At 41.0% G+C, this 19,903-nt stretch overlaps 1 protein-coding gene across 3 annotated transcripts in view; it reads left to right on the forward strand.

The window, feature by feature from the left end:
* Nucleotides 1-19,903, forward strand: part of MYH11 (myosin heavy chain 11) — a 97,301-nt gene that overhangs the window by 65,649 nt on the left and 11,749 nt on the right. For all 3 annotated transcript variants that reach the window (XM_034783322.1, XM_034783323.1, XM_034783324.1), the window contains 25 exons: nt 210-328; nt 513-665; nt 2,166-2,339; nt 2,541-2,714; nt 3,279-3,393; nt 4,378-4,571; nt 5,730-5,851; nt 5,976-6,045; nt 6,212-6,372; nt 7,310-7,418; nt 8,069-8,200; nt 8,977-9,183; nt 9,814-9,951; nt 10,939-11,062; nt 11,807-11,978; nt 12,892-13,104; nt 13,468-13,612; nt 13,708-13,914; nt 14,667-14,771; nt 14,859-15,011; nt 15,475-15,723; nt 16,010-16,222; nt 17,127-17,339; nt 18,078-18,239; nt 19,063-19,191. In XM_034783322.1, the coding sequence (XP_034639213.1) occupies nt 210-328; nt 513-665; nt 2,166-2,339; nt 2,541-2,714; nt 3,279-3,393; nt 4,378-4,571; nt 5,730-5,851; nt 5,976-6,045; nt 6,212-6,372; nt 7,310-7,418; nt 8,069-8,200; nt 8,977-9,183; nt 9,814-9,951; nt 10,939-11,062; nt 11,807-11,978; nt 12,892-13,104; nt 13,468-13,612; nt 13,708-13,914; nt 14,667-14,771; nt 14,859-15,011; nt 15,475-15,723; nt 16,010-16,222; nt 17,127-17,339; nt 18,078-18,239; nt 19,063-19,191 (3,953 nt within the window). The remainder of the gene's footprint in view (nt 1-209; nt 329-512; nt 666-2,165; nt 2,340-2,540; nt 2,715-3,278; nt 3,394-4,377; nt 4,572-5,729; nt 5,852-5,975; nt 6,046-6,211; nt 6,373-7,309; nt 7,419-8,068; nt 8,201-8,976; nt 9,184-9,813; nt 9,952-10,938; nt 11,063-11,806; nt 11,979-12,891; nt 13,105-13,467; nt 13,613-13,707; nt 13,915-14,666; nt 14,772-14,858; nt 15,012-15,474; nt 15,724-16,009; nt 16,223-17,126; nt 17,340-18,077; nt 18,240-19,062; nt 19,192-19,903) is intronic.

Consider the following 19,903-nt stretch of genomic DNA (forward strand, 5'->3'; position numbering starts at 1 on the left):
TCTTGAGTCCCTAGGTGGCTGAACAATGCATATGCTGCTGGTGTTGTGAATGACCCTTGTGGAGTCTCTTTTGCATATGCATGGGGAAGATATTTTAATGGAATGGAGGGATAATGGGTTCATCATTAGACATACTCCTAGCATAGACATTTATTGATCTACCATGAGAAAATCCAGTGTGAAATAGAATTTTGTTCTCTTGATTGAAGCTGCACAGAAAGTGTGTCACCTGATGGGTATTAACGTGACAGATTTCACAAGGGCAATCCTGACACCACGGATCAAAGTTGGACGAGATGTTGTTCAGAAAGCCCAGACCAAAGAGCAGGTATCAATTTGTGATCTCCTTAACTCTGCTAACTTTCTTCTTTAAAAATCAGTGTGTGTGTGTGGTGGTGGGGGGAATGGGCAAACCTATCCCCTGCACCCCACTACTGTTCTATATAGAAGATAGCGTCTGATTTTGATTTGTTCATTCATTTCATATCTTCTTCCCTGCCCTGCTTTAATAGGCAGACTTTGCAGTAGAGGCTTTAGCCAAAGCAACATATGAACGTCTGTTCCGTTGGATTCTTAGTCGTGTGAACAAAGCTCTGGATAAAACAAAAAGACAAGGAGCGTCTTTCCTGGGGATCCTTGATATCGCTGGATTTGAGATTTTTGAGGTATGTACCATTTGGCATAAGATGATCTGAACATTTTAACTTCCCACTTGTGTATTTCACTCTTTCATTTTAGTCAGTTTCATTATCTGTCTTTTTCTAAAAGTCTTAAACCCTGATCCTGCTCTGAGAACCAGGCGGGCAGATCGTCTGCAACTGCACAGCACCAAAGGGCTCTGTATGGATGCAGGGATCAACCTGCTCCATCCTCAGTGGAGGACTGGGGCCTTAAGCAGCGCACTAGACCTGTGTGGGGTGGGAATATACTGAACATTGTTCTGTGACGTTTGTAAAGAGGCAGGTTGGGTACTCGGAAATTTAAGAAATGCAATAATTGGATTATAAACTCGTACTACTTCAGTGATCAAGAGGCACCTACATAAAACTATTGAGAATTACATTGAGTTGAGAAAACAAACTTAACTATAGACCAACAGAACTCCACTGGCCATCACCTACAGTCCTCAGCTTAAACCTCTCCAACACATCAACAGTGATCTACAACCCATCCTGGACAATGATCCCTCGCTTTCACAGACCTTGGGAGGCAGGCCAGTCCTCGCTCACAGACAACCCACCAACCTTAAGCATATTCTCACCAGCAACCACACATCGCACTGTAACAACTCTAACTCAGGAACCAATCCATGCAACAAACCTCGATACCAACTCTGTCCACATATCTACACCAGCAACACCATCACAGGACCTAACCAGATCAGCTACAACATCACCGGTTCATTCACCTGCATGTCCGCCAATGTTATGTATGCCATCATGTGCCAGTAATGCCCGTCTGCTATGTACATTGGCCAAACTGGACAGTCACTACGTAAAAGGATAAATGGACACAAGTTAGATATCAGGAATGGCAATATACAAAAACCTGTAGGAGAACACTTCAACCTCCCTGGCCACACAATAGCAGATGTAAAGGTAGCCATCTTACAGCAAAAAAACTTCAGGACCAGACTCCAAAGAGAAACTGCTGAGCTTCAGTTCATTTGCAAATTTGACACCATCAGATCAGGATTAAACAAAGACTGTGAATGGCTAGCCAACTACAGAAGCAGTTTCTCCTCCCTTGGTGTTCACACCTCAACTGCTAGCAGAGGACCTCACCCTCTGATTGAACTAACCTCGTTATCTCCTGACTGATTCTTGCCTGCATATTTATACCTGCCTCTGGAAATTTCCATTACATGCGTCTGACAAAATGGGTATTCACCCACGAAAGCTTATGCTCCAATACATCTGTTAGTCTTAAAGGTGCCACAGGACTCTCTGTTGCTTTTAACTATAGCTGGTTAACTTAATGTGTAAGAGTTTAATGTAAATGTTCATGTAAAGCCAAAGTTAGGATAGTAAAATCTACTCCCTTATAATGTAACGATTATTGCTAATAAAAGAACTAGAAGATACAAAATGTTATCTTACTATTCAAATTTTTCTTGTACATTTATTTTTAAATGTAATAATTCAGTTCTTTCATCCCATTTTCAGGTCAATTCTTTTGAGCAATTGTGTATCAATTACACAAACGAAAAACTTCAGCAGCTCTTCAACCACACAATGTTCATACTGGAGCAGGAGGAGTATCAGCGTGAGGGCATTGAATGGAATTTCATTGACTTTGGCCTTGATCTGCAACCTTGCATTGAGCTGATTGAAAGACCGGTAAGATTACATGTCTTTAGGTGGGAAAACATGGTGTAGGTTGGATAAGGGATGCTTATATCTCAGTTCAACAGGGGCTTTGTGTAACCTTAGACTTTTTGGCTCCATTGTTTCAGAGTATGATTAATAATAACCTAGAGGAAATTGAAGGTGATTTTCTTTCATTGCATATGACTGATGTGTCTACTGCTTATGTTGCAGAACAACCCACCCGGTGTCCTGGCTCTCCTGGATGAAGAGTGCTGGTTCCCCAAAGCTACAGACACATCTTTTGTAGAGAAACTGTGTCAAGAACAAGGCAGTCATGCCAAGTTCCAGAAGCCTAAACAACTCAAAGACAAAACTGAGTTCTCCATAATCCACTATGCAGGAAGGGTATTGGACAGGACTAAGCTCTCTTACTATACAAAACTTGTAACTCTTTGATGTCCAAACAGTGAAATATACAGCCAAAGTGTGAGAGAGTGCCAAGAAATAGAATCAAAGTACTGAGAGTGACTTAGTTTGCTGGAATAAAAAGTGCTTTCATTCTGTAACATATAGAAAGCACTCAGAACTGATCTAATTTTGCTTCCATTGAAGTCCATCCCTGGTGAAATCCATTGATTTCAATTTGTGCAGAGTTAGTCCAAAGCTAAGTGTTTCTCAAAAATGCCACTACTTTGGAGTCTCCAAACAAATTCACAAAGATAGCAGGAGTCCACTGATGTGGATATGGCAGGAGGATTGGGTCCCCAAAATATGAGTGCATTAACCTTTAAGAGCCACGCATGTACCAACCTTAATCCATGTGAGCAAATCCTATCTACACAGGGCATTTCACATTATTGTTATTATTTGGATTGTTATAGAGCCCAAAGTTCCCAGTCAGGAGCAGGGTCCTCACTATCAAAATTCCTGACTGAGAACAGATTTTTACATGAGTGATATTTTCTAAAGGTTGACTACAGTGCAAGTGCCTGGCTAACGAAGAACATGGATCCACTAAATGACAATGTGACTTCTCTGCTGAATCAGTCTTCAGACAAATTTGTGGCAGACCTTTGGAAAGATGGTATGAATCTGAACGCTAAGCTTGTAATGTTGTGTAAAGAGCTGTCAATCATCCTTTAGGACTTATTCTGATTGCTTTCTGTCCCTTATCAGTGTTAGGTACAAGGCATTAAAATCCTTTCCCCTAAACTTATTAAATCCTTAAACTGTACTCCTCAGAGATAGCATGTATGACTTAAGCTCCATCAAATCAATTACTTTCTTAAAAATGCCATCCAAAAAGATCATGAAGATGAAGATTCAGCATGTATCTGCTATTGAACATGTAACACTGAGCAGCTTATATTGATTTTACTTCTAAAAAGTGATCATGTACAATCCATATCTCACTCCCACATCTCAAATGAGTGCCCCATGGGCATTGCTAAGGAGGTGTAATTTCACTGGCCCCTTTGAGTATGATATTCTATTACATAGCACTTTTAATCTAAAAGAATCACAAGGAGCTGTACAAACGTATGTACAATATAAACAGCAGAACCCTCATTTTTCCAAAGGACTTGGAGGATAACCCAAACATTGAGATAATCAGGGGAAATGACCCAGAAGGGAATGTGGTCCAGTGTGTGCAACACTGGGGTGGGAATCAGGAGGTGGTGGTGGGTAGTTTTCCCAGTTCTAACCTGCTTGATAATTCTACCCGTGTAGGGGTGTTGTGAGGCAAGCATAATGTTTGTAGGGTAGATGTAAACCCATATATAAGGGCTAAGTGTTCTATATTAATAGCCATGCATTCAACAGCACTGTATTCAGTCATCAGTCCCTAACAAGTTGTATTTTCAGCATTGACACAGAAGTGGTAAGCCTTACCAGATATTTAATCTTGCCTATATCTATGACTGTTGCTACTAAACTTTTATATAGTACCACAATATACGGTTAGATTATACTAGATTTTAATAAGATGTGCAATTATGCCAGAAGCAATGAACTTTGAAGACCGTCTGTCTGAGAGGTTCCATTCACCCTTGCTTTTATGTTTCAGTGGACCGCATAGTGGGGCTGGACCAGATGGCAAAGATGACTGAAAGTTCACTCCCTAGTGCTTCAAAAACCAAGAAGGGCATGTTCCGTACTGTTGGGCAACTCTATAAGGAGCAACTGACCAAGCTGATGACTACCCTAAGGAACACAAATCCAAACTTTGTCCGTTGTATCATTCCAAATCATGAAAAAAGGGTACGTTCAAATGCTCAGGTTTCATTATTCTTGTCAAGTTCTAGTAACTAGAACAGTATACTGTAGACTCCACTGATTCCCAGACTTTTTACTAAGGAAATCCTATCCCAGCCTAATGCAGAGGGGAGGCTCCAGGAGTGGGGGATGGGTTGGAGAGGAAGCTACCCCATACTCACCCCAAAATGGCAGCTCCTGTCCCTGGTGTTGGCATGGCTCTGAGCATTGTTACCTGGCACATGGGATCACAGCAGCACCCAGGTTTGGCCCAGCAGCCCCTAATGTCATGACAGAGGGAAAACCAGACCTCATTTGAGTGAGTGGCATTGCAACCTGGTGCACAGGGTCACAGAACCACTCAGATTTGGCCTGGTCACCCCTCCATCATGACAGGGGCGCAGCCAGGCCAAATTTGAGTGAGTGGCACTGTGAACTGGTGCACTGGATTGCAATGACAGGTCACAACACCTAGACAAGGGAGCCAGGCCCAGCCCCCGGGACAGGAGCCACCACTGTAGGGTGAGTGTGGGGCAGGGTTGCTCTCCAAACCTGCCCCCTTGAGGCCTCCACAGCAGGCCCACAATCCATGTACAACTTTCCCATGACCCACTCGTAGATCATGACGCACTACCTGGAGAACAGTGTTGCAGATGACAGTATTATAGAAATATAGAAATGTATGGCTGGAAGGGACCCTGAGAGGTGAGCAAGCCCAGTGCCCGATGCTGAGGCAGGACCAAGTAAACTTAGACCATCCTTGACAGGTGTTTGTCCAACCTGTTCTTAAAACCTCCCATGATGGGGATTCTACAACCTCCCTTGGAAATCTAGTCCAGAGCTTACATACCCTTGTAGTTAGAAAGTTTTACCTAAATCTCCCTTGCTACAGATATAGCCAATTACTTCTTGTCCTACCTTCAGGGACGCAGAGAACAACTGATCCCCATCCTCTTTATAACAGCCCTTAGCATATCTGAAAACTGTTATCAGTTCCCCCCTAAATCTTCTTTTCTCGAGACTAAACATGCCCAATTTTTTTAACCTTTCCTCATAGGTCATATCTTCCATTATAATGCTGTGCCAGTAATACACTTTCCAAACTTCTATCTTCCTTCCTCATTTATTTTATATGCTGAAACTGAAAATGTCTTTATTCCATAGGCTGGCAAACTTGATGCTCATTTAGTGCTGGAGCAGTTACGATGCAATGGTGTCTTGGAAGGGATTCGTATCTGCCGGCAAGGATTCCCCAACAGAATTGTCTTCCAGGAATTCCGCCAGCGGTAGGACACTGCTCTAGTACAATATGATTTGGAGTGTTGTAATACACATTCATCTGTGCTGAAACTAAGATTACGTCTGTGCTAAATAATCGGTTTTCCTTTTCTATGCCATTTCTGTTTACAGATATGAAATTCTTGCTGCAAATGCTATTCCGAAAGGATTTATGGATGGGAAACAGGCTTGTATACTGATGGTGAGCAGAATGTTTTCAACCAAAAATAATAAAGTCAGGAACATACATTTTACATGGAAATGGTTAATTTTTCTGCAAACAGTGTAAAAACCATTCCAATGAAAAGTATTTAAGATTGAACTGTAATGACAGAGTCCACAAAATATCCTTGTTTCCCTCCCAATAGATCAAAGCATTAGAACTTGATCCCAACTTGTACAGGATTGGACAAAGTAAAATCTTCTTCAGAACTGGTGTCCTGGCTCATCTGGAAGAAGAAAGAGACTTGAAAATAACAGACGTCATCATTGCTTTCCAGGCTCAAAGTCGAGGCTACCTGGCAAGAAAGTAAGACTGCGTTGTCAGAAACACAATAAAGTCTATGGCGATGTAGATCAGAGTGTAGTTATCTGCATTGCAACTTGAGGCTTTTTTTTTTAAAATGAGGTTTATGGTTATTGCGACATTTTGGGTGCCACTGTAATGCAAAGGTGTCAGGTGCAGTACATGTATATAAGAAGACATACTCCTTCCCCATAAGAATCTAATAAGATCAATTACATAGAATAGAAGTCCTTCAACTACTTAGACTGTAAACTGCAAGGATTGTCTTTTTGTTCTTTATTTGTATGGCCCCTGGCACAACAGGGTTCTGGTCCATGACTAGGAATGCTAGATGCTACCACAATACAAATAATAAATATAAATAATAAAGCTGATGCCATTTGTAAAGCGTTAAACCCCATTGATACAGAGCTTGGACCTGAAGCACTGGGCACTTGAGTCACCTGACCATACCCCCAAATAATTTTAAACCAGCTAAGCACTCTAAGAGGTAAAAGCCCATTTTTTAAATATTAACAATAAAGGCTTTTTCCTTGGGCCCTGCCATCAAGGCCCTCAGACTTCTGAACGAACAACTTTAAATATGGTATGATTAAAGAATGATGGGCCAGAATAAAAAGCCTAGATCCGAGTGCCTGCATACCCAGGATTCTGGAGATGTCCATACTCAGATCTGGATTTTGTGGTTTGATCCCATCTCTACAATTAAGCCATTCTAAAAACAGCAGAATAAAATACTGAAAAGACAGACAAAATTACCATCTTTCTACTGGTACCACAAATAATGAGACACTTTTAAAGTGAGAGTTTGCACCAGACATCTCAAACTTTCACACAGATTTGTGCACCAGCGTTGTTTTGTTTGAAATGTATTATGCAGACAACTTGTGCTCACTGTTATCAGATTATTTGACGGAAGTTGCTTTGTATTTAATTATAGGGCCTTTGCCAAGAGACAGCAGCAGTTAACAGCAATGAAGGTCATTCAGAGAAACTGTTCTGCTTACCTGAAGCTAAGGAACTGGCAATGGTGGAGACTGTTCACTAAAGTAAGTGACTGTCATTCAGTGAATTTCTCTTCAGCCTTCCAAATGAGAGAGATTGTCTAGGATTCTAAGTCAAGTTAGGAGGAAGGACTTTTACTGACCTATAGGGCCTGCTCCCAAGTCCGCTGTAATCAGTAAAAGTTACTGATTTCAGACGGTTTAAGATTAGGCTCATTGTCAGAAAGGTTTTGAACATATCTCTGGAATGTTATTAAAAGTATGGGTCATTCTGTCTTTAGTCAGATGATGAAAATAAGCCCCTGAAAAGGATTCACACAAGAAGAATTAGCATGTTTAGATCTTTAATTTCATATCAGACGTTGAAATGAGTTAGTGAAGAGGTGCCCTGCATCACAACTCCCCATCACATCTTGTTCGAATTGTCCCATTTCATGATAAGTCTCATCAGAGAATCAAAGGACTGACATGACCCAAAGAATGAAATAGCCTTTTTAACAGAGAAGTGGCCTTTCAAGAGCGTTGCTGAAGCTCAGTGGTGTGGGGAAGCTTGTACTGGAACGGACTTTGCTGTATTGCTCCACTACCTTCATAATACAAAAGTTCGTCCATAGGGCTGTCAGTCTGGCATCTTGATAAATATTGCATTCACTAAAGTAAATGCTGAAAAGCAACATTCATACTTGTTTTTTCAGGTGAAACCACTCTTACAAGTCACCCGCCAAGAGGAAGAAATGCAGGCCAAAGATGAGGAGCTACAGAGAACGAAGGAAAGACAACAAAAAGCAGAGAGTGAATTAAAGGAATTGGAGCTGAAACACAATCAGGTGACATACAGTTGTGGACCACTGGAAACTTTATCAATTATTTTATTTTTAGAAGTTTATTAAATGTTACAAAATCCCAGCAAAAGGGCCTATTCTCCTTATGCTTCTGATCCTCTTAACGTCAATGGACCTGAACCAAAGCACACTGCAGTCCACTGCCAGACTTCAAGAGCCTGGACCCCTAGACCTCCTATCAGTGTACTAATCTCTGTTCAGTGGCAGTCTAGGAGAACCATGGCATCATAGAAATGTAGGGGTGGAGAGGAGCTCACAAGATCATCTAGTTCAGCCTCCTGCATTGAGATAGGACCAAGTAAACCTAGACAGTCCCTGATAAGCATTTGTCTAAACTGTTCTTAAAAAGCTCCAATGATGAGGATTTCACAATTTACCTTGGAAATCTATTCCAGAGTTTAACTACACTTATAATTATAAAGCTTTTCCTAATATCTAATCTAAATATCTCTTGATGCAAATTAAACTGATTACTTCTTGTCCTACCTTCGGTGGACATGGAAAACAATAGGTCATAGTCCTCTTTATAACAGTCTGTAACATATTTGACTTAACACGTCGCCACTCAGTCTTCTTTTCTCAAGAGTGAACAAGCCCAGTTTTTTTAACCTTTCCTCAAAGGTCAGGTTTTCTAAATTTTTTATTACTCTAGTTGCTCTCCTCTGGACAGTCTCTCCAATTTGTCCACCTATTTCTTAAAGAAAGCAGCACTGGGTAACTTGTGAGCTAAGTTTTAAATGCATATCCATTTATCTGCATAGCTGTGTGAAGAAAAGAATCTCCTTCAGGAACAGCTTCAGGCCGAGACCGAACTGTATGCTGAAGCTGAAGAGATGAGAGTCCGCCTAGCTGCTAAGAAGCAAGAGCTGGAGGAGATCTTGCATGAAATGGAGGCCCGGATTGAAGAGGAGGAGGACCGCAGTCATCAGTTGCAAACAGAGAAGAAAAAGATGCAACAACAAATGCTGGTATTGTAACCTATGTACAGCTCATACAATTGCACCTCGCTGACAAAATTGGCAACTACTGATCATATGACAGTAGCTGCTATATAGTACTTTGTGCAATATGTATATGCTACACCAGTGGTTCTCAAACGTTTGTATTGGTGACCCCCTTCACACAGCAAGCCTCTGAGTGCGACCCCCCCCCTTATAAATTAAAAAAACCTTTTTTATATTTAACACTATTATAAATGCTGGAGGTGGAGAGGGGTTTGGGGTAGAGGCTGACAGCTCGTGACCTCCCATGTAATAACCTCATAGCCCCCTAAGGGGTCACAACTCCCAGTTTGAGAACCCGTGTGCTACACAGTAGTAGGAATGCTTTTCTGCTGTTTTCCCCTCCATGTAATTCTTTATAATAGACAGGCACATTCTTCCCCATCCCAGTTTAAAATATTTAAAGAGTTTCTTTTCTAAATGGCTAGATTACTAAATCTTTCCTTCTGTATTGCCAAGACCCTTATGGGTCACCCATTTCTTAAAACTAGAAAAGCTTTTAATATGCCCACATAGGTTTGGGCAGGCCTAAAATAGGTCCTGTAGTACATTCATTCTAGAATTCATGTTTTTGGGGGCTTTTTTCCCACCAAAAAGGACCTTGAGGACCAGCTGGAAGAAGAAGAAGCTGCAAGGCAAAAACTACAACTTGAGAAAGTAACAGCAGAGGCCAAGATAAAGAAAATGGAAGACGACATTCTCGTAATGGACGATCAGAACAACAAGCTGACCAAGGTCAGTGTCATGGGCCCAGTTTTCTACTTAGCGCAAAATCAATGTAAGATGAAAAGATCTCTTCTTCAGCTACGATGGTAACAATAACTTAGCACTTCATAGTCACATAGCTAGCAGGCCATAAGCCCTTTGTGTCTGGAATGGGCTGGTGACAACGTTGCCATGTTTATCCTAGACGATTTAAAATCTTATTAAAAATCTAAATGTTGTTGGCCCTTTGAGTCCTCTAATGGCAAAAATATCTCCAAGCAAAAATCCCCATAGCAGTTAAGCAAGATCAGTGGAAACATTCCCCTTTAGCTCCTAGAAAGAGCAGATAGCTCCCCCTATGCACAAAACTCACTAATTCCTTTTAACTTGTAAAATTGTACGTAATCATCTAACTGTTGTTTAAATATATTACTGCTATGTCTTGATGCCATCTCCATGGATGTCCATACCACTTGCTTTCTAAAACAACTGAATACTAAGAGATAAAAGACAGCTGTACAATAACATTTGCTAAAGGATATCTGTGCGTTCCTCCCAATCTGGGATAACTGGTATAACTTCTTATGCATCAAGCTAAGTATGTAGGGTCACCTCGTGCAGAGGGCCATCACTTCATGCACAACTTACCTCCTATTTTGAGGGCTTTAATTATGCATAAGCCTTGTGCTGGTCCTCTGGACAGAAGGAATTTCACTCATAAACTCTAAGGCCATGATTCAGAAATGCACTTGAAGTATGCATGTGTTAAAATACTTTCCTGAATCGGTGCCCAAGTACTTGCTAGCATAGAGTGGGTATAAAGAATCTAATAGTCTAGTTGATCTCATAGAAAGCATCCACCACTTTCGATCTCCTCTATAATCAAAGTGCTACATGACACTGTCAGGAAATGTCGCATTTAAAAAGATCTGATTTATTTTTTAGTGTGTACATTGGCATTTCATGGGCACAAATAATATATGTTCTATCTGTAAATGGAAACTTTTTTTTCTTAAGGAAAGAAAACTCCTTGAAGAGAGAATAAGTGATTTAACAACAAATCTTGCAGAAGAAGAAGAAAAAGCCAAAAACCTTACAAAGCTGAAAAACAAACATGAATCAATGATTTCAGAACTGGAAGGTATTGTAAACCAAAGGTGGTTTTATATCAATTGCTTATTTGAGTTGTATTTTTAAAAGACCTTTAAAAAAATAGAGACAATACATTTACCATCTAGGTTTCTGAAATGCCGGAACATGAAATTCTGTAGTAATTACCAAATAAAATTTATTTTTAATGACAGCCCTGGGGGGCTCTTTCCAAGTAGGCAGAAATTTAATTTTAATTGTTTTGTATGTTTGTTTTTCACTTTTAATTTCAAATGGTATTTGCCAGATTCAGTATTCTGGGGCCAACTAGAACTATGTATTTATGAGAAACCCAGGCTTTCATTTATTACAAATCATTTTTTTAAAATCGTTAAGTCAGCCAAAGGTAAAAGAGATGAACAGTTTCATTTGTGTGTCTTGGAGAATGAACCCAACCTACAAAAACTATGGGATGGGAACAATGCATAAGCAAAACAGAGGTCCCTATTTTGTTAGAGTCAGCACAAGAAAGGAAACATGGCAAAAAGTAGTGCTTCGGAATACTGGGGAGCAGAGAGTTCTGATTTATGGATGGACAGAAAGTAAAGTTCGTGTGCTAGTTGCAAGTCACTAGCTCTTCACTACAAAAAGAAAATTGACTTGTATTCAGTGTATAACCAAATAGAGAAGTACAGTGACCTCACTGCTTTTCTGTGTATATGTACCTATGTTCAGGATCACTTTGAGAATTCCTTGGGCTGACTCACTACCCTGACAAGAATCCCCATTTTTTCAGTGCGACTGAAGAAAGAAGAGAAGAGCAGACAAGAACTGGAGAAAACGAAGAGGAAGCTGGAGGGAGACGCCAGTGATCTGCATGAGCAGATTGCAGACCTGCAGGCGCAAATTGCCGAACTGAAGATGCAGCTGGCCAAAAAGGAGGAAGAGCTGCAGGCCGCTCTTGCCAGGTATCCAACTCCACCGACAGAAGGGCCTGAGCTGAAACTCCAGATCTGGACATGCACACACCAATCCCCACCCACACTTTGTGAAAGTTCAGCTCTGAATCTGATCTCTGCACTTTGAAGTGCAGGTTATAGACAAAATACACTGCAAATTACTACAAGTCTGCACCTGAACCATTCAAATGAATGGAGGGGGGGTGTTTCCCATAGACTTAAATAGAAGCAGGATCCTCAGGCCATGAGAAATCAGGGCTTGAAATGTCATTGGCCACCAAGCCCCCATTGAGCAGCAAAATCCTTCCACACCTCAATATCCTCTGGGATACTGTCTTTCCATACAGGGCAACAATCATTTTCCCAAGCCTCCTCTCCCCTCCCTTCCATATCTCTTTCCTGCATTGGGGGCCCAGTTTCTTACATGTCAAACAGTTGAGAAAGTCTTACTCTGCAGATACCAGTGATCATCCCAATTGTCTATGTCATCCAAGAGATGAGGACACCACATCTACTTCTGTCATTCTCTCTCCATGCTGGTTAGGACTGTCTGCACAATGAGCTAAAAGCTGAACCTAGCACATACCTTCAAACATATATTTAGGATGGGATTTTCTAAAACTCTTGGAGTTGGCCTAATTCTGTAGATACCGAGGTCAATGGTAAAGCTCCTATGGATTTCTAAAGGACTAAGACTTAGGTCATTCAGAAAACCTTACCCTTAAATACACAGTTTAAGCTATGCTAACTAAGATGGGGTTATCTTATCTATTATCTGGTGTGGATTAATTACATTTCCTAGTAAAAATTAAAAAAACGTGGATTCATTTAGGTTATTTGGATTGAAATCATAGCACCAGCTCCCAACAGCTCAACAGACTTGAAACATTTTTATATATACACATCATATTTTTTTGTCCAGGCTTGAAGATGAAATTGCTCAGAAGAATAATGCCCTCAAAAAAATCCGTGAGCTGGAAGGTCACATCTCTGATCTCCAGGAAGACTTGGATTCTGAGAGAGCAGCAAGAAACAAAGCAGAAAAACAAAAGAGAGACCTGGGTGAAGAGCTGGAGGCCCTGAAAACAGAACTTGAAGATACCTTGGATAGCACAGCTACACAGCAAGAACTCAGGTATAATGACCTAGCACACGGTAGAAAAGCAAATGTAGCCAAAAATCACTATAAAAGAAATAAAATCAGAAAGCACTATTTCAGTAAAATATTGCATAACACATATCTAGTAATGTGTAAAGATCTGCACATCTGAAGGGAATAACATGGGCTCTAAGCACAAGCCCCAGTGCAAGGAACTCTTGGATTCTTATTCAGGCTCTGACAGTGTTGCCCTACGAAGGATTGGACAAGTCACTTAATTGACTAATACTTTTATAGTAGCACTTTAGAACTATCATCACACATATGTGCAATAACACAGTTTCCTGTGTGATTCGATTGTCTGCTAGCTGTTCCATTCATGTGTGTATTGCTTTCCAGAGCAAAGAGGGAACTGGAGGTCACAGTGCTGAAGAGAGCTCTGGACGAGGAAACTCGGACTCATGAAGCCCAGGTCCAGGAGATGAGGCAAAAGCATACTCAAGCTGTGGAAGAGCTAACAGAACAGCTGGAGCAATTTAAACGGGTAAACTGAAAACCACTACCCTGAAAATGGGTTTATCTATTAGTCATTGTGGATTTCTTTTACACAATGTATTTTTCTTTGCCTTATTCATTCAGGCCAAAGTAAACTTGGACAAGACCAAGCAGACACTAGAGAAAGAAAATGCTGACCTGAGTACTGAAATCAAGTCACTAAATCAGGCCAAACAAGATGTGGAGTACAAAAAGAAGAAGCTGGAAGTGCAGCTTCAGGAGCTACAGTCCAAATACACCGATGGAGAGCGCGTCCGGGTGGAACTCAATGAAAAAGTCCATAAGTTACAGGTAAGAAATACCTTCTTTGGTGACCTGAGAGGCTCAGTGGGACAACTGGATATAGAGTGACTGATGTATTCTGGGTGCCACACAATGGTGTTGCTAATACAAACCATTACTTGTTTCTTACTAAATGCCTATTCCCAAGAACTGTTAACTCACAAATGCAGCAATAAAGGGCTTCTTAGTGTGTTATATAGTAAAAACCTGTGTAAATAGAATATGGTTTTATTTTGTATTTGCATTTGAAAACCAACTTTTCAGAATCAATTTCTTCATAACAAGTTGTACTCCATTGGGTATAGACCTCTCCACTTAACTAGGGAGTGTGACAGAGGGAGTGGGGCACAAAATCAAGGCACCTTTTGCATGGAGCTGTTCTACAGCTGTACTGGACAAAGGGAGGTTCAATAAAGTTGCCTGTGACAGAATTCTCCGAAACCTCTACCCCAAACATATGCTTACCTGCTGTGGATTGGTTCCACAGCACTGAAATCTCACAAACTCTCTTAGCAAAACTTTGGCAATATCCACCATTCTGACATGATTTTTGCCATTTTGAATTATATCTGAACTGGAAAATAGGCCTCTTCTTGGGTTCTGGAAGTGATCCAGAAGCACAGGAACAGGTTCTGGTCCTGGCATTCAAATACAAACTGCAATTCAAGAGTTCAGTCTGGACCCATCTCAAACATAGCTGGGGTAGATGGGATTGAAGCTATACAAAATGACTGAAAAGATTCAATGTGATTTTTCTTTAGGTTGAAGTGGAAAATGTTACCGGTTTGCTCAGTGAAGCAGAAACCAAGTCAATCAAACTCACTAAGGATGTTGCAAGCTTGGGATCTCAGCTACAGGATATGCAGGTAGGCTTCCCACTGGGATAACCTGTATAAAACATATTGAAAAAGGAACAAAAAAATGACCATGTTCTATTATGATGATCTCTGTAGGAGTTGCTTCAGGAGGAAACTCGGCAGAAACTGAATGTAACTACCAAGCTTCGCCAGCTGGAGGAGGAAAATAACAACCTGCAAGAACAGTTGGAGGAAGAAGCAGAAGCAAAACAAAACCTAGAGCGACATATTTCGACACTGACAATACAGGTACAGTGGCAGTTAGAACATTATCTCCAGTGCTGAGTCTTTACAATAGGTCCATAGATTTCAGATCTCTAGTTATCCCTATACATGTTAGACAGTGAACTATTGTTACTAGGCCAGAAGCGGCTAGTGTATGACCTGTAGACCAGCTGTAGCCTGTGGAATTCAACAGGGCAGCCAGTAGCCACCCTCTTCTTAATGCAGAAGAGAGTGTGACCACAGGATTACTGGCCACACCTTGGGGCAAGATCACTCGCCTCATGATGGAGTCTGGTGCAATGGGCCTATAGCCTCTGTAGGCTGCCTCATGATGTTAAAGATGAGTGACTGCCATCAGCTTCATATTGAGCGAGTTAGGTGCACGCCTATGGGTTCCTTGGACGATGTCATATGCAGCCCGCTGTTGTGCAAACTTAGAGTGCCTCTGCTATACAGACTTGTTTCATTCCTTGAATTCAAATTTCAGCTTTCTGACTCAAAGAAGAAGCTACAGGAATATACCAGCACAATAGAGAGTATGGAGGAAGGCAAAAAGAAATTCCAGAAGGAAATTGAAGGGCTCACGCAGCAGTTTGAGGAAAAAGCTGCTTCTTATGACAAACTGGAAAAAACCAAGAACAGACTCCAGCAGGAGCTGGATGATCTGATAGTGGACTTGGACAACCAACGCCAACTGGTCTCCAACCTGGAGAAAAAGCAGAAGAAGTTTGATCAGGTATGAGCTTATGGTTAAATCCCTTCATGTTATAACCTAACTTTGCTGGGAGTCATGGGTGCAGAGAGTAAGTTGTTGAGTGGGAATTAACAGAGTTATAAAAAAAAGATTAAGGTTGAATTATATATGCCTTGATTAATTTTGTATCTGCATATACAGGGACCTTTCCCTGTAGTCATTAGTAATTGACAAGACTAATGCAATAGAAAACCCTACACGTAATGGCTTTCTGTATTAACAGGATTACTGTGCTCAAACTGAGAATTTTTATGTTATTGGTTTATAGATGCTAGCTGAAGAGAAAAACATCTCTTCCAAATATGCAGACGAAAGGGACAAAGCAGAAGCTGAAGCTAGAGAAAAAGAAACAAAGGCTTTGTCCTTGGCCCGGGCTCTTGAGGAAGCTTTGGAAGCCAAAGAAGAACTGGAGAGAACCAACAAATTGTTGAAAGCGGAAATGGAAGATCTAGTTAGCTCCAAGGATGATGTTGGCAAGAATGTAAGTCTTACAATATATATCCCGTACAACTATTTCAGGGATGATCACTTAAATTAATAGTTAACAACACAAAGATCTACATTTTCAGTGTGGAGGGTTCTTCACAGTATAAAATCCATTCAATGTCAGAAGTTTTATGCAGAATTCCATGAGCAATTCCATCTGCATCCAGTCCTATCAGAGACTCAGCAATGAATTATGCTTACAAGCCTTCTTTAGTCTTGACTTTACTGATCAACAGAAAGTTATTGATCATGAAGAGGATTGTTTGTCCTCATTTCTGAGAGGAGACAAAATTTAAGCAGAGATTGAGAAGTATTTGCTAACCCAGTAAGCAGCTTCCAAGTTGTAAAGTTTGCAGATCTGAATTTATTTATTGGATTTGATTTTGCCAGCAGCTACCACTGTGGCTAAAAGAAATTTCCACAGTTGACTTGGCAGAGTTCAGTTGTGACAGGACCCAAAGCAGTGTGATGGCTCTAACAGGTGTCTGTGAGCTAAGAGCTTCAGAAGGAAATAAAAATTAAAAGGAACAAAAGAAGTCCTGCTAACTTGATTTGATATTGCTTCATATCTCTTATTCTAGTAGCATGATCACATCACTACCACTAAGGGTTTATTTCCACAATTGTAGGTGTTTAGACTAAAAATGAATCCTGGGATAACATTTGGTATCCAGGGTCTCAGTCTATGAATAAGCTGAATTTTGCCTTTTAAAATAGATTTATAAGAGTACAAAAAATGCTAGTTTGCCTTAATCCATTGAAACTTAATCCATTCTCTCTCCACAATTCATATATTCCAGTTTGTCCCATGCTATAGAATGATCACATTCCAGCAATATGTATTTTTAGATTGATTACAATAAATTAAAACATTCTATTGATTTCTCATTGCATGAAAGGTCCATGATTTGGAGAAGTGCAAACGTGCCCTGGAACAACAAGTGGAGGAGATGAAGACACAATTAGAGGAGCTGGAGGATGAGCTACAGGCTACTGAAGATGCCAAGCTTAGATTGGAGGTTAACATGCAGGCCCTAAAAGGACAGTTTGAAAGAGACTTGCAAGCTCGAGATGAACAGAATGAGGAGAAGAGGAGACAGCTGCTTAAACAGGTACAATTCATTATCAGTGACACTGTAAATGCTTACTCAAAGTAATTGCAAATCCCCTGGCTCAGGCCATTATTAGTAAGTGCTTCAGGATAATAAGAACCAAACATTCTTCTTCCCTGTGCTTGGCTGAATAAAAGCCATATAGACCATTTTGCTTTGCTTAAAAAATGAGCTGCAGTTATAGCAGTGTTATGGCTTGAGGCTATTTAAGTATAAGGAATCTGACTGTAGAAGACAGTGATTTACCAGGGAGATTCCATTTAGTGTAAATCACCTGAATTATTAACTCTGACATAATGGCTAAAATGCTCCCCGTGCTTTCAGTGCACGTAGTAAAAGACGGGTCCCAAATATAATATCTGGCTTCCCTGGATGAATCATTAATGACAATGAACTGATCCAAAAATTCTGGAAGGGAAAACAAACAATGTAGACCCTGTTGGTAGAGGTGATATTGTGACTACAAACACAAATATTCCATTCACCGACTGAACTACACATGTATCCCTCAGGACAGAATCAAGCTTTGGTCTTTTACCACACCGAACTCCAGTATTTGAGCCAAATGAGAATTTATTTCAGCAGTCAGTGGTATTGTAAAACCACTGGAGCTTTTACTACCTGTCGGCAAGCCCCTAGAACACCATAGTATACACAAGCCGGATGTAAGTAAAGTGTGTCTAAGTGTGCTAAAGTGTACCAGTAATCCTAAACAAAACCTTCTTTGCTATTGTTTAGCTCCATGAGTATGAAACAGAACTGGAAGATGAGCGTAAGCAACGTGGCCTGGCAACTGCAGCTAAAAAGAAATTAGAAGTTGACATTAAGGATCTGGAAGGTCAGGCTGACTCTGCTAACAAGGCTCGGGAAGAAGCCATTAAGCAACTTCGTAAACTACAGGTCTGTGGTTCCTGAGACTGAATAGTTTTCTGTTGGGCCATTGATGTGACTTGTATAACAGCAAGTGGAAATTAGATGTCATTTGTGATCTTGATGCTAGATAGATATAATAGAGATTACATTAGAGAGGGGTTTGAACCAAGACCCCAGATCCAAAATGTTTAGTTAATGAAATTTGACTGACCTTGAGATAGCTGGCTTAGCGAGTGAAAAATAACGTTTCGCAGTGGACGGTCTCGCCACAACTAACTGGTCAGCACTGATGTGCTATTGGCATCTCTGTGGAAAACCTAAGGGTTCCATCAAAGAGGTGAAGCAAAAAAGGCCAGATGTGGCGATAGAACTCAAAATTGGCTCTCCAGTCCATGGATATAGCATTGTGTATTTTTGAAAAACCAGCTATCACATTTGCACCTGCATGAATAGTAGCCAGTTTTCAAAAACGCTGTATATAGCAATCAGTGATCAACTTGACAAGCCAACTCTTAAACACACTGAGGGATTGTCTAGATGGTGAGTTAGCGTGCAGCAAGCTGGGGTATAAATCTACAGCACGCTAGCCTGCAGCATACTAACTACCTGGGTGGATGCTGTAACTGTTCACTAAAAGTTCCATAGGGTCTGTTGACTCAGTCCTGTTTCAAAGCAGACTAGATCAAAGTGCATTATGGAACTGCGTGGCAGAAGGGTCCACATGGTCAGTTTTGTAATTACATGGAAATTAGTATTTGTTTTGTTTTTGTCCAACTTTCTTTTCAACAAAACTGTGATAACCACTGACAAATACAAATCCATCCTTTTCTTTTTAACGGTCTGAAACCAGGGTCAGATGAAGGACTTCCAGCGAGAGCTTGATGATGCCCGTGCCTCAAGAGAAGAGATATTTGCGACAGCCAGAGAAAATGAGAAAAAAGCCAAGAACCTGGAAGCAGAACTTATGCAGCTGCAAGAGGTAAAGTGTGAATCTTAGAGAGTACTAGAATACAGACTGCACAAGATCTTCGGTAACAAAACACAGTTGTACTTGAGAGAACCAAATCATTAATAAAAAAAAGAAAAAGTGATATTGGCTGTGGTGCAGGGAAAGCTACAGTCAGAATCTCTTATAGCAGGTTCTGTGGATCTCAATAAAAACCAAGGCCCAGATCCTCAAAGATATTTAGGTGCTTGACTTCCATTTAAATGGGCCACAGTGCTTAGAGATGCTGAGTACCAAGAGCTTCCTTTAAAACTATTAACCCATAAGAAGATATTTTTCACTGGTTGGAAAAGAAAGTGCACTGTCTGTTACAACCCCTATGACTTTTTCAATAATTTTGTACTCCTGACATCTTTCATCATGTTTTAAATGGATACAAGCCTTGTATCTGGAAGCACAAGAAAACTGTTGACGGGTTGGATAACACATATTTTTGTTCCATTAATCTAGACCAGGGGTCTCAAACACACGGCCCGCGGGGTTGTTTTCTGCGGCCCGCTCTGCTCCTCGCGCCCCCTCCCCCCCAGCATTTACCTAGAGTGGCTCCAGCCCAAAGCACACCGGGGGAAGGGCAGACTCCCTGCCTGCCCTGCCCCCTGCCGCTCCGGGAAGCGGCCGGAACATGGGGAAGGGGAGGCACAGGGCTCTGTGTGTTGCTCTTGCTTTAGGCAGCGCCCCCAGCAGC

This window comes from Trachemys scripta, chromosome 10 (assembly GCF_013100865.1).
Source record: "Trachemys scripta elegans isolate TJP31775 chromosome 10, CAS_Tse_1.0, whole genome shotgun sequence".
In the NCBI taxonomy this organism is placed as follows: domain Eukaryota; kingdom Metazoa; phylum Chordata; order Testudines; family Emydidae; genus Trachemys; species Trachemys scripta.